Source organism: Lepisosteus platostomus, chromosome 10 (genome assembly GCF_059453375.1).
Source record: "Lepisosteus platostomus isolate fLepPlt1 chromosome 10, fLepPlt1.hap1, whole genome shotgun sequence".
Lineage (NCBI taxonomy): Eukaryota > Metazoa > Chordata > Actinopteri > Semionotiformes > Lepisosteidae > Lepisosteus > Lepisosteus platostomus.
Genome location: NC_142620.1, coordinates 13,742,274 through 13,755,810, shown reverse-complemented (window position 1 = coordinate 13,755,810; position 13,537 = coordinate 13,742,274). Strand labels below are relative to the sequence as shown.

At 35.7% G+C, this 13,537-nt stretch overlaps 1 protein-coding gene across 8 annotated transcripts in view; it reads right to left on the bottom strand.

Moving 5' to 3' along the window:
- Positions 1 to 13,537, bottom strand: part of stxbp6 (syntaxin binding protein 6 (amisyn)) — a 109,462-nt gene that overhangs the window by 20,495 nt on the left and 75,430 nt on the right. For all 8 annotated transcript variants that reach the window (XM_088648328.1, XM_088648335.1, XM_088648334.1 and 5 more), the window contains exons 3-4: positions 9,286 to 9,416; positions 8,618 to 8,783 (exon numbers count right to left, since the gene is read on the bottom strand). In XM_088648328.1, coding sequence (XP_088504454.1) covers positions 8,618 to 8,783; positions 9,286 to 9,416 — 297 coding nt within the window. The remainder of the gene's footprint in view (positions 1 to 8,617; positions 8,784 to 9,285; positions 9,417 to 13,537) is intronic.

The window sequence follows — 13,537 nt, the reverse complement described above, 5'->3', positions numbered from 1 at the left end:
TGTGGATGTTACCTGTCAGAATCAGTTCACATCCACTATCTTGTGAAGTGTGCAACTTTATATGTTGTATGGGGATAGATATGGAGTGAGATGAGCAAAATTTTAAAATGTCATCCCAACAAGTAGAGTAATGCCAACAAGAAAAGGCACTTCATAGCCATAGACATTTTGCCTTGCAAAATATAAGAAACTTTTCAAAAATTGACAAACAACGGTCTGACTGAAGAGAAAATGGCTGTCAGCTAGCATCAAGGTTTGCTGTTGATTAACTATGACTAAACATGAATCAAGAAATCAGCAGGTGATTCAGTTTCAGTATGCTCTTTATGTGCAGGGTGTAAATTATATTTGGACTTTAAACATTAACCCAAACTACCCAATAGTTATTCTTGCAGGAGTTTTAAAAATTAGACGTACCCCCAATTTGTTTGTGATTTACTTGCTAAAGGGAATAATGGCTAAGACTCTAGCCCTTTGAGTTAAAATACTGGGTAATTAACACTGATGATTTGTTCTGTAGCAAATCATCCCTCTTAGATATGTGCCTTTAACTTTTGTTATACAGAACATTTTGTTGCAATGAAATTATCATAGAAGGCAAAATAGTTTTCTGTGTTCATACCACAGAAACCTGAACAACTGAATTGTTTTAAGAAAAAATTTCTTGAAGTGTCCTCATGACAGATTAATTTTTCATACCTGAACTTGATTTGGGTTTAGGTATGTTGGTTCAATCATTTCTAAACATATGTCTATGTGAAATTAATTTTAGAATAATAAAGCAAAACTGAGGCCAAGTTCCAACAATTCAATTCTTCCAAAAAAAGTGCTCATTTCTGTTTAACAGATGTATCCAGGCACAATATTCTTAGATACTCAAACAAAAACAAAACTTGCGTATTAATATAAAGTTTCAATTTTTCTGCCTTTTTTTTGTCTTTTTATATTTAGTCATCATAAAGTAGAACTCTTGAGGAAACTCCAGCCTGGAAACACTTACTAAAACTAAATTAGGAAAGAGATTTATAAATAATTAAATTTAATAAACTGAACCAGCATTCTCCTCTCCCCACCCATATTCCAGAAGAGATTCATTCATGAAACCAATCCTTGTGTAACATTGCTTTTCCTTTCCTTGTGCTTTTCCTCCAGCAACAGCAGTTATTACTTTGGGACCACTGTCATGCTTTTTTCTATCTAATGAATCCTAAGAAAGGGTTAAATGGTTTTTGGCACTCTGGCCACTACAATCCTTTCTGTCGCTGTTTTGATGTGTCATTGGCACTGCAGAAATATTTGTATGTACATTTTGCTGTCAGAAAAATACAAGCTTGCTCTGGTTAACCAACTTTTGCTATTACACCACGGCAGATGGCAGATTTACTTTACTCATTGTTTCCTGGTGGCTAGATGCAATAACATTTCTCTTTTCCCAGAAGGGGTTATTTATTATTTACAGTATATTAAACCAAAGGAAATCTCAGAAGCATTTCACATGAATCATAAATAGTACCATATGTCATTAATTTCAAAATCAAAAAAAGTTTTGCACATGAAAAAGACAATAAAATGAAAAAATGTGTCAAAGAATGTCTTTTTTAAAGTCAAAACTGTTTTTACACACACATCCAGTCAACTGTGGCCAGTTTTGTTGTTCTTTCTTTTATCACCAATGGTTTTACAGTGCTTACAGTGACATTAATAGCATGAATGAAGTCCAACAAATGTAAGTCATAATGAGCTGCCTATTGTTCTTACAAAGAGTTAACATTGAGCCATTATTTTGCATCGAGAAAATTTATTGAGAAACTCACTTGTGTTCTCTGGTTCTGTTGCTTGGGTTGAGTGTGAAGTCCCAACACATTATGTTAACCTCTTCCAGGACTGAAAATCATTGAACTGGATTGGATTCCCGCATTTACCAAAATGTACTAATGCACTCTGAAGAACTGTAATTGCTTTTTGGATACAATGTTTAATTTGATAGCCACACAGGTACACTCCACCTCTGTGTTGAAAAACTCCATTGCACTGCTTATTTTTCATGCTCTTGACAGCAATATTTCAAATTAATTAGCTCTCCTCCCCTGAAGACTACTAACTGTAAAATTAAATTCTGTTGTCCTTTAATTGACAAAACTCTCAGTGCTTGGGGTCAAATATTAGTACAAATAATTAAAAATATTTAAGACTTTTCAAGTTTAATATTCTAATTATCCAAGTAAAAAGAACATCAAGAGAGTTATTGTTATGTAATGGTATTTGTGGTTCAGATATATTGGGTTATGGTTTTTGCTTTTGTTCATTTCTGGACTTTAATACAAAATCCATTTAATATTGACTTAAGGGAAACAATTACTCCATACAATTTCACATGCTTTTTCAGTCTATTGTGGAGTGAAAAGGAAGTACAATAAACTGCACTCCTCCCAGGAAGCTAACATGTTAATGTTTTCTAAAAAGAACTGAAGACTAAAGTGGTTGTGTGCCCATTGAGTAAATGCAGGCCAAGATTTAGCAGGAATCAAGAAGAAAAATATATTTTTTTAAAGATCTATTTTAAATGATGTATCAATAATTAATGTGCACCTCCATATATTTAAAAATAATAATGAAATCTAAATAACTTTGCAGAAGTGAAAGAGCAAACCTAGTCCCTTTTATATTTATATAATTAACAACATATCTGTTCAAAAACACAGCCGTTAAAATTATTGCTACAATTCTCAACAGTGAAACAGTTGAAGATGTCACTTGACTACTGTATCAAAATAAAGAAAATAAAGATGCAGGGAGAGAGAAAGACCAATATTCACATTAGGTGTACTGCTGTGCAACAGGTGCAACAGTACTTGAATTTTCATTAATTCTCACATTATTTAAGCAAAATCAGCAAGGAGCAAAGGTTTAGCATTAAGAAATCTCTTCACACTACACTAATCAGTCTCAAGGTCTCGAGATTGATAAAGTCACTAGATAGTCACTTACTACTCATTTGTCCTTTTTGGTTGGGTACAAAGACTGCGTACCCAACCAAAAAGGACAAATGAGTAAATAAATGCTACACTCAACTGCAGCTAATGACACTGTAATTGTGTTCCATTATTATTTAAACCACACCGGATGCCCTCTTAAGTATTAAAGCGCAACATCACAGATGTCCAAAATCCAGCTTCATTTAAGAAACAAAGCACTAATAATAAAATGGCCTGACTACACTGCATGGCTTTCTATTAAGTGTAAAGGAAAAACATACTGACTGCCATACAGAACTAGTGTCAGAATCCCAAAATCCCTTTGTTCAAATCCAAGTATTGTCACTCATTATCTGTGGCTATGTGATCCCAGGTGAAACACTGAACAAATTCAGCAAAACAGAGACAGTGAAAGGATGAGCTGACTAGAGCATTCTAAATTTGGTCTAAGACTCTTGTGCTTGACTTGAAATCCAGAGGTCTGGGCAGTATAAGTGAAAGCTGTATCAATCGTCCACTGAACATCTACATTTGGACATTTTCTGGCCCAGATTAAAGTCTGGTGAAAGGGGAGCTAGGCCTGACAAAACACGTTGGAGGATGGAGGATCTTTAGTGTGTTTTGCAAACAGGGATATAAAATGTTGGAAATAACTGGTAATTCTAAATTATTAAAAAAGAGAAAATATAACAATTGTAGGAAACAGATGGTTGAGTGAACACGAGGACTACAGACAACTAGAGGCTATTGTGAAACAGCTCACGTTGAAACAAAGTTTTGTTACAATTGGTGCTCTTAACATTTTTTATGTTCTAGTAGAGAAAATTCCTTAATGTTAGAGTGATTCCACTGGTGATAAACATCAAAACTTAACATTCTTCCATGTAGAATTAAGTCCTGAATCAAAGGCCTTATGATTGTTATGTCCAGTCAACAGCATTTATTTTGTGTGCAGTTTTCCATTCCTTTGTTGATTTGAATGTATACTTTAGATCATCTGACCATAAGATAGTTTCATTCCATTGATTTGAGTCATCTTGTTTTGTGGTTCGCACTCAGAAGAGGCTTTCTTTCTTGAAACCCACCAATGAATGCCACATTCATGCAGGCAACTTTGAATGGTAGTTTTTGACACCAGGCTGTTGTCTGGCTTCACAGCTGCCTCTCAGACCACTTATTCTACAGCCTGTGCTGGCAAGACTTGCATCTTATTCTTGTGAGAGCTGCTACTATACCGTTTGCTTGCAATGTTTTAATAACGGACACCACAAAAGAAAGTGGTAGATTCAGCCTTTCAGTTTCTTTTATAACCACCCACAAACCTGTGGAGGTGAATGACCATTTGCCTGCTGTCTTCGAAGAGCATTCTGAACTTAACAATGAGGATGCATGCTGCTAATGAATATCTTCCATATGTTACTTTCCTTTAATGCCCCAAGGAAGCAAAGGATCTTCGGAGGCCACTATATATCACATAAAAAGAACACACTGTAATGTTATTGTAGATTTTTAAATTGAATTTCATGTAAACAATACTTAGAGGTATAAATCTGCAGGATGCTGTATAAACTTTGGAATAGACATTTCCTAATGTGATTTATAATGTGCCATGTGGAAACTGTAAATAAGTGCAATGATTTTAAAAGAAAAATGAGAAAAAGACCAATATAAACACAATTTCTCCAAGGACTAAAGCATATACTTTAACATACAATTTCAAATGGCCCAAACTAAGAATGTTAAAACTGGAACACCAAGCAGTCTGTGGCTCAAAGCTTTCTCCATCCTCATAACCAGTATGAGGCTAACCAATTACATCTACCTGACTCCACAACACTTTAGAAAATGACATTGTCTTCCTTTTCTTATTTTAGAAGTCACCTAAATGGCATGCTATTGACCAATGTTCCTCTGCATAAGTACTAATTGCCTGTCATTTCTGCTCTCATAAGGGAGACATGCTGATTTTATTTTTTATCAGACAATCTAATATATTGAAGCATAATTTCATGATTGGCTCTTCCGAGTGTGTGAGTCAATTAACAATTCTCCTGGGAGCCAAGGCGTCATTATTATATAAAAGTATCTGGAAAAACCTGGCTCAAGTTGGGAATGTGTCAAAGCTATGGAAGACAGAAGAAAAAGCCCATAAGCTGAGGCTTCTTGTGTCAATTTCCTACATTTTTTTATCCTGCCTCTTTGTTACAGTTTAATCAATCCATCATTGTGTTTTTGGTAAATATAAGGGAAACCAGAAAAAAACAATTAAAGAAGCAACACGATGAAAACCATCTTCACACAGAGTCAATGACTTAATAAACCTCTATCCCCTGAAGGCCAAATTAAATGAAAGGTTGGGAATGCTTGTCCTCATAATTCACTGGGTTAATGCTTGAAAAATAATGTCCATAACTAGGACGGACGTGGAACAGAACGTAGTACAGTAAATTGTTATAAGAACCACTGAGTCCACAACTTTGCTAAATTTGCACATGTGCTTAAATGTCAAACAATAAGGGACATAACTAAGCAGCAGCACAACAGGGGAATAAAAAGAACAAAAAACCCCTCAGTAAAATAATCACATCCCAGTCAAGGAAGTCTCTTATTGATTTGTTATATGAACATGGTATGTTTTATAGTATATGCTGTACCTGTCTCAAATACCAGACCTACTGCCCCATCACCACTTTCACACGGGTGTAATCATGCAAGGACAAAACAGTGGAAGTAAAACATTTTAGCACACAGAAATTAATGGAAAACTTGAAAAAAAAGTCCTTCTACTATGTTGTTTGTCAGTCGGATGTGTCAAAATAGGCTTTAATCTTTGCTTTAAAATGAAGACATTATAAATCTAGCAGGGTAAGTAGAGTGCGGAGATTCTTCAATCTAACAACCAAATGCAAACCATAAATCTGAGTGTACAACTGCCACCGGCCACTCACAGTGGGGAATGAAATATAGTGTAGCACAAAGCAATGAAACTAAACTGGATTAACAAGGCATGAAAATTATAATTCCCACATCTTGGCTTTCTGCATCACAGGGGGATCACCATCTTTCTTTGACTCTCAGCCGAAGGGTTTTGGCTACCAGTACACTGGCTTTGCCTAACTGCTTAATAAAGTCTTCTTCTCCGCTCATCTACCAATTTTAACCTCATATTCCACATGTGTTTTTTAGTGAGATACGACTGGGTCATTACTGCTTCAGAATACTGTAGATGCTAAACTATTGGTGATCTGAGAGCATTTTCCTTGCAATCTTTAGCATACATTATCTTAAGGACTATAAATGCAGAATACAGAATGCTCAAGGAGATATTTTTCAACAGATTAAAAGCTGGGGAAATTCAGAACATTCATTTTTACATATTGTGGTTGGTATTCATGGTGCAGCACAGCCACTGTCAAAGTTGAACAACTAATGTGATTAGATACCAAATTAATAGTGACAAAACCTAGATTTCCTTAACAAAACTACACTGCAGCAAACAGAGTACTCCAGTTATGGAAGAAGAATGATGAAGTGAACGCCACAATTATTGTCCCACACCTGAGCAGCTTCAAGAATATTGTTTTGCACTGGTGTGAGACTTAAACTGTGGAGAACAGCAAAATGATGCCAGTGTTTCCTCTTCTGTTTACCCTAGTTACACATATGGATTCAACACAAACAGCATACCAAGATACAGAAAACTTGCTAAAAAAAGAAACTGAAACACAGGTAGCATTTTAGACGATAAAAGTATTTTGTGAGAACTGCTTATTGTGACAAAGATGAATGTCTGGGCATGGATTGAATCGAAGCCTCAACCAACAACTTACACACAAATTCCCAATGCAATACTTCACTCTGGCTTTCTATGAGGCAAAAGCAAAAAGACTCTTGCCGATACAAAGCTACCATTCAATAACACAGAGGCAGGTGAGTTGAAGTTTTGATGTAATCTGGGCTTTGGCTCACATACTATTTAATGAAAAGTTTGACAGCAGCTAACCTGCTAAGAAATGAAAATAAGGTCCATGTGAGGTAGTGACACATACTGATCTTTAGTCTTTACAGATGCAGTGGTGGTTCAGTGGTAGAATTATCACCTGTCTTGTGGGACGTCTGGGTTTCGATTGCTGACCAATTCATTGTTATTGGCTAGATAGACAGAATAGTCTCCTATCATTTGTAACTGCTCTAATGTCTCACTTTTCTGTATTTCTCATTTTATTCTGTGACAGTTCAGTGACCATGACAGTTCAAAGACAATTCCCTTTCCAGTTTCATCTGACCTGTCTCCTCACTACATAGAGTTGAAACACTGTGCTTACTGATCTGCAAGAGGTTTATGCTTCAGAAAAGTGTTTCCCCTTCAATGAAGAGTCCAATAACCTTGAGATTGAGAGGAAAAAATAAACATATAACAAAAGAAAATTAGTTTTACATTTAGGTTAAAGCTTACCAAAAACTGTGACTCTGTTGCTTTAAAAAGTTCTGCCAGCATTTCATTTAGTGTTATTAACTGCAGCAAGTCTATCTTCTACAAGTCAAAAGTGTATTCTTGGCTAGAAGACAGTGAAATGTTTGATGGTCTGAAAGTACCCAAAAGTTGAATCAATAACAATAAAAAGGCAAACCTTGCTTTATTTACTTTAGCTGTTGCTCTCAGACATAAGAGCTTGAGTCAATATCTGATTAGGAAGGCATATTTTGTTACTCCTACAGTAAGAATTTTAAAATGTAGGTCAATATCAGAGTTTCAGACAAAACAAACAATATCATACCTTAACTGCTTCATAAACTAAGATAACAAAACGCCTTCCGATTTGCTTGTTCCAGCGATTCTCACAATTCACTGAATACCTAAATTCACTGCATTACAAAAATAATTCACTTATATTTAGACTTTATTTAGTTGAATGGTTTTGCATGTCAAGAACAAAACAATGAAAACTACTGCTTAGCTGATTAAAGAATGCAATCCAACTAAACTGAGTTTAATGTTTTCATTTAAAACTTTTCTAAGGAATATTTGAGGCTACAAGCAGCAGACTGTGTAATCCCACTCTTTCGTCAAAAAGACTGAAATCTCATAAAATAAGGGGAAAATAAATACACACAGATGGACATGAACACTTGCTCTCAACAACTACATTCATCAGCATTAACATAAAGATACTCACTAAGCAATAAGGTGTCCCGAGGGCTGTGTATGCACAACTTTAAAACAATGGATTGCAGCATGAACATGAAATACTGTGACAAACGTCAGCTGCTTGAACATATGTTGAATGCTTGCATAAGAAAAACACTCTGCATAATTTTAAACCATTCATGAATTCATGAATGAATTCTTTATAAAAATCTGCTCTGTTTGTATAAGAAACTTTATAATCATCACAAACTCTGGCAAAGGAAGCAACAGCAGAGCAAACAGAGGAAGAAAGGTCATTGACAGAGCTGAAGTCACATTATTTACAGTAGCTCAGGTGCACTTGGAAAAAATCTTTATTTCAAGGAAATGTTTGGTAAATGATAACTCTGCAAGATCAAGCTTGGTAGCATTCGGTTTAAAAGCATGGAAGGTATCACAGCTATGAGGATCACATGCTCAGGGTTTGAAAAGAAGCACACATCTGTCTCCTTACCTCCAAGTAACTTGGACTGACAGTTAATAAACTCAGGCTTCCTGTCTGCAATATGCCGCTGACAAGTGTGATGGAGGATTTGAACGAATGTGCATTTCTCTCCAGCAGAGCCAGCAACCCACTGGTCAAAGGTATTGTCAAATACCAAATCAAATTCCGCACAGTCCTAAGGGAATTAAAAGAAAATCATATGAAACCACCAGACTTTTTCATCTTTCTCTTAAATAAATAAAGAAACGCCCGCTGTCTTGTCTTGCACAAAGCATATGATGAAAATCCCTTGTATAATTAACATCCTTACAAGCCATCTTAGTCAACACCTTCTATAAAGCTATGACCTACGCAGGGAATCTTACATGATATTTGGCAGTGCTTAACTGCTACAAAGTACAAAAGACTGAAGAACAGACTAGTCAACATTTTTAATACCATGCTGAATGTCAACATGGGGGAAGTCATTCATGCTAAAGGAAAATATGAGAACTTGCTTGGGGGCACATGCTCTGTAAAAGCTACGTTAACATTGTTCTTTGTCTGATGTGACTGGCAGATCCTCGCACACCACACAAAACAAGTTCAATAGTATTCCAGAGCCGAGAGTTGAAACAGCAGCAGGTGTAGATCAATCCTAAAAGTGAACAGAGAAGAAGGAAAAAAGTGAGACTCACTCGATTTGGGTCGATGCCATTCACCTGTCTCAGCTGATCAATTGTCCACTGTGATCTTCTCACAAAAGATGATGAGCCTTCAAATTGTTTGACCTTGGTAATGGAGACCTGAGAGGGCTTCTTATTTGTCACTGGGAAAAAAAGAAGAAAAGGGGGAATAAATAAATATGTTCCAAGGTCGTTTCTTCTCTAATTCCCTAGCTGGGAATGATAATGGCAGCATTAAAAATGTATTGCATTGCCCCTTGCACATGTTTTGAGCCATGCAAAGAAACAGGAAAAGGAATTCAAAATTAAGAGTGAGATTCTGAATACAGTAAGTAATTGGTAATTGGTTAATAAAACAAACTAATAATCTATCGTTTTTTAAAAGCTTTTATGTGCTTTCATAAACCAAATGTGCATATACTGTCTACTGTATATATAATTCAGCTGCACAGGTAGTCTGGTAGACACCTTTTTTGCACATACAGAGGTTGTATCTAGACAGCAGCCATATGCAAAGTATTGAAGCATTTCTATATATTCAGTGCTCTCCAATGTATTGGGACACTGGAAAAAATTCTGGCATATATTTGGTCATATCAGTACTAAAATAAACCATATTCAACCCAGTGATTTTGTGTCCCTAAAAGTAAAGGAACAGGTTTACTTGTCAGTCCTTGGTTTCACACTCCTGTGATGTAATGAATGCATGAAGTCAATGATCCATTTCTCAACATGAGGGCACTACAGGCTCTTTGTTACAAGTCACAAAATAGTTTCACTGTTTCCACTGTTTTCTTTCATTTTTATTTAGTGTATCTTGGTTTTCCACACTAGTTTTAGGGAGACTAGTATGCACAAGAATGAGCAGTCATTTCCACCCTAATTATATGTGCACATTTATAAAAGTCCCCTCACACATGCTTTAAAAATCAAAACTAGAAGTCAAAAACAGGAATGACACGTTTCCTCCATTACGCAGTTCACTTCAGGAAACAGAGAAAACATAACAATGGATAACTTTACAGTGGCCAGAAAAACAACTTACACTTTTCATTAGGCTGTAATGAAGCCACAAGTGTGTTGTACAGCCAGCTGGAGTAGACTGATTTTTACTAATAAAGACACTTTAGCATCTATCGTCTTTTAAACCATGTCATCTTAAAATTTAGTTTGGCCTTGCAGAAGATTATGGCTATTTTTCTTAAGGAAGATTAAACATTTTAAGATTGATAATGTCTTACTGTTTTACTAATCTTCTATTGAATCTGCTTAACCCGATTTGCTGTTCTGGGAATCTGAATCGAGGAATAAGAACAAACTGGGGAGTATTGTATATCAGACTATGTCAGATGCAGCAGTAATTGACGCTTACTGTATCTTTCAGCCCTATCTCACATCTGTCAGCTATAAGGTTTGTGTAAAACAAATTCCATTCTAGAGGACCCATCACACCCTTTGTTGATTTCTGATTACTCCCCTCAGAACATGGACACAGATGTCCCAATTTAAAAACAAACAGGTTTAAGTTCTCAGTTACACCCGTGGTATTAACCTTACTTAACAGATTTTTCTTTTGTGCATTTATATGTGTATTGTTTCTTTGTGTGTTGTCTTTAAATTATCTGCTAAAACAAATTGCCCCTTGGGGATAATAAAGGCCCTCTCTCTCTTCTAGGCCTTCTAGCCCTGCTAACACTTTAAAAGACAGTCTCAAACTACCTTCAATTTATGGAGAAAAAGCTGTAAACACTACACGTAAAAAAAGATACTTAGGCACTACCCTAATAGCACAAATTTGACAAAATAACAAGTACTGCCACTGACACAAGGCCTTTAAAGTGCTTTTTTCTATAAAGGTAGAAAACAATAAAAAGAAATTAGATCAGTTATTCCCAGCAAGAAGAGGTATATGGCATTGTTACTTTACTGTAACCTTGCTCTTATTACATCCTCTCAGATACCGATGTTCTACAGTCCTCCTTTAAAATCAAATGCCCCTCCACTCCTCAATCCTTAATTCTGGACAGCAGGCCGGGTGTTGCAAGAGTCCTGTGAACATTATATTCTTTAAGCTTAGAATACTATCCAGTCAGTAACGCAAGTCATCAAAATGCAGAAGTGACAGCAGTAACACAATTGGTTTTTACATTTGTAGCCAATGCCAGAAACCACTGTATGCTGGTAGAATGAATAGAAAGTAATAAGAAAAATATTTGTTATCTATTATACAAGTATCAACATAAAGGTTACTTGCACAGAGATTAGTTTTACAATAGCAACACTGACAAACATAATTTCAAAAAGGACATGTGGGGGTGATTTAACGTATGAGCCTATCTCCTAGTATCCATTTTCCCATGAAAAAGACCTTATAGTTATAGCTAAACTATTATTTTTGCCCTACACAAAGTTATACGTATTGGTGGAACTGCAAAAGCAGAAACGCCTTGAAAATCAAGGCTGCTGAAATAAACCGCATTGTATGTCAAAAAGCCATAGCAAAACAAGGCTCAAACAGAATTTCAGCTGATGTGTACTTTACGTAGTAAATTGGTACATTTTTTTAATCCAAAAGATCCTTAAAATTTACAGTTTCTCACAATGTATTCCTATACTGAGATCCTCAGTGCTTATAGCCTTTCTGGTCATGAAAAGCCTTCTAAACTGTCCTAATTTCAGCTTCCTTTGTTCTCCTTTCCCTTTCAAGAAGCTGCTTTAAAGTTTATCTTTTGCATCTTCCATCTCTTGGTTCTATTTGATGTGTTTCAATTCTTAGGCCAACTATGATGACAAAGTTAATGGTTTAGGAGTATCAGTCAGACATTAGATTGATGTAAACAATAAGCACTTCAAAGTACCTATAATAATAATCAATGTGCTTGATTTGACAAATACAGGCTTTTACCTGCAGATAGTAATGGCTTGAATTGACATCACTTGAATTTAAATATTCCATCACTTTTCTTATCACTGAGACTTTCATTGAAATAATGAATTAAGTGATCAGCTCGTTTGAGATAATTTTATATACTTTACAAAAACTTTCCAAGGTTCTGATTCAAACTCATTGTAATAAAAAACAAGGTCAGAAAAAAAGTTACTTGATACAATCAGAGACAACAACAAAAAAAGCTGACATCCTTCAAAACACTCCATTAATAATCTGAAATGATGACTACTTTCCAGATCTCTAAATTCACAAAATGGCCAATATTTAACAATATACCACATCCAGTGTTTGTAACAACCAACAGATTTCCAAAAAATGTGCAGCTCTATATTCAGAACACTGATCCAAGCTGAAACATTTTGGATATATATAGTCTATGATCTCTAGCTATAAAGTCTTTATGTTTACATGTCCTGTGCCAGAACCTATATACGTCACAGGAAACAAGTATCTCAGTTTTCAGAAGTGGATACTTCAGGGAGCATACTGTATTATAGATTCCATATTCATTTAGCCAATAAATGAGACTTTATTTGAATTAGAATAGATTTGTCCTCATAGCAGGCTTTAATTACCTGGGAATGTAGCCCTTTCAACAGCATTTTCCATTGATCTCTCAAGGACCTTCTGTTTCATCTTGCAATCACAGGCTTTTCCATATACTAAACTTACTTTCTTTGTAATCATAAAAGTACATTAGCATGGAATGACATATGAACATATATCACACTGTACCATGCTGATGTAGCAGGGACCACTAAGCCTGTTGCAAGATTATGTTGTTCCCTAGAACTGACTGAATAGATCTGAGAGTGGGAGTGCTGCAGTGAGAGTCCTGGTCCTCTTGCACTGCAGAATTCATCACTGTCTGAAGAGGCTTGGAGCTGGGAGGTTCCTGAGAGCACACTGTATGATTGAATCCTGACATTGACAGAGCTTATGCACCTACAGTACACCTGCACTATGACAAAAATAGTGCTACATTTAAAAACGTATATACTATAGTAGTAAATATACTGCTGTCATTAAAATTACATTCTCCTGGAGTGAGGTAAAACAGGTCTGTAAAACATAGGAGAGAAAATGTCATAGCGAAACTAAATGGTCTAACTTAATTTTAAAAATGTGGAAAACTGATGACGCTGAGAGGCATATTCTCTCTCCATATTATCAGAAAAAACAACAACAAATGTATTAAAAATATTCTTAAAGGGATCTATGCTGGGAGCTGAATGGCACTCTCTATAAAAGGAAATACTGGACTATTGAAAGATTACCATAAGGATGAAGAAATTAATCAACCCTGGTATGACA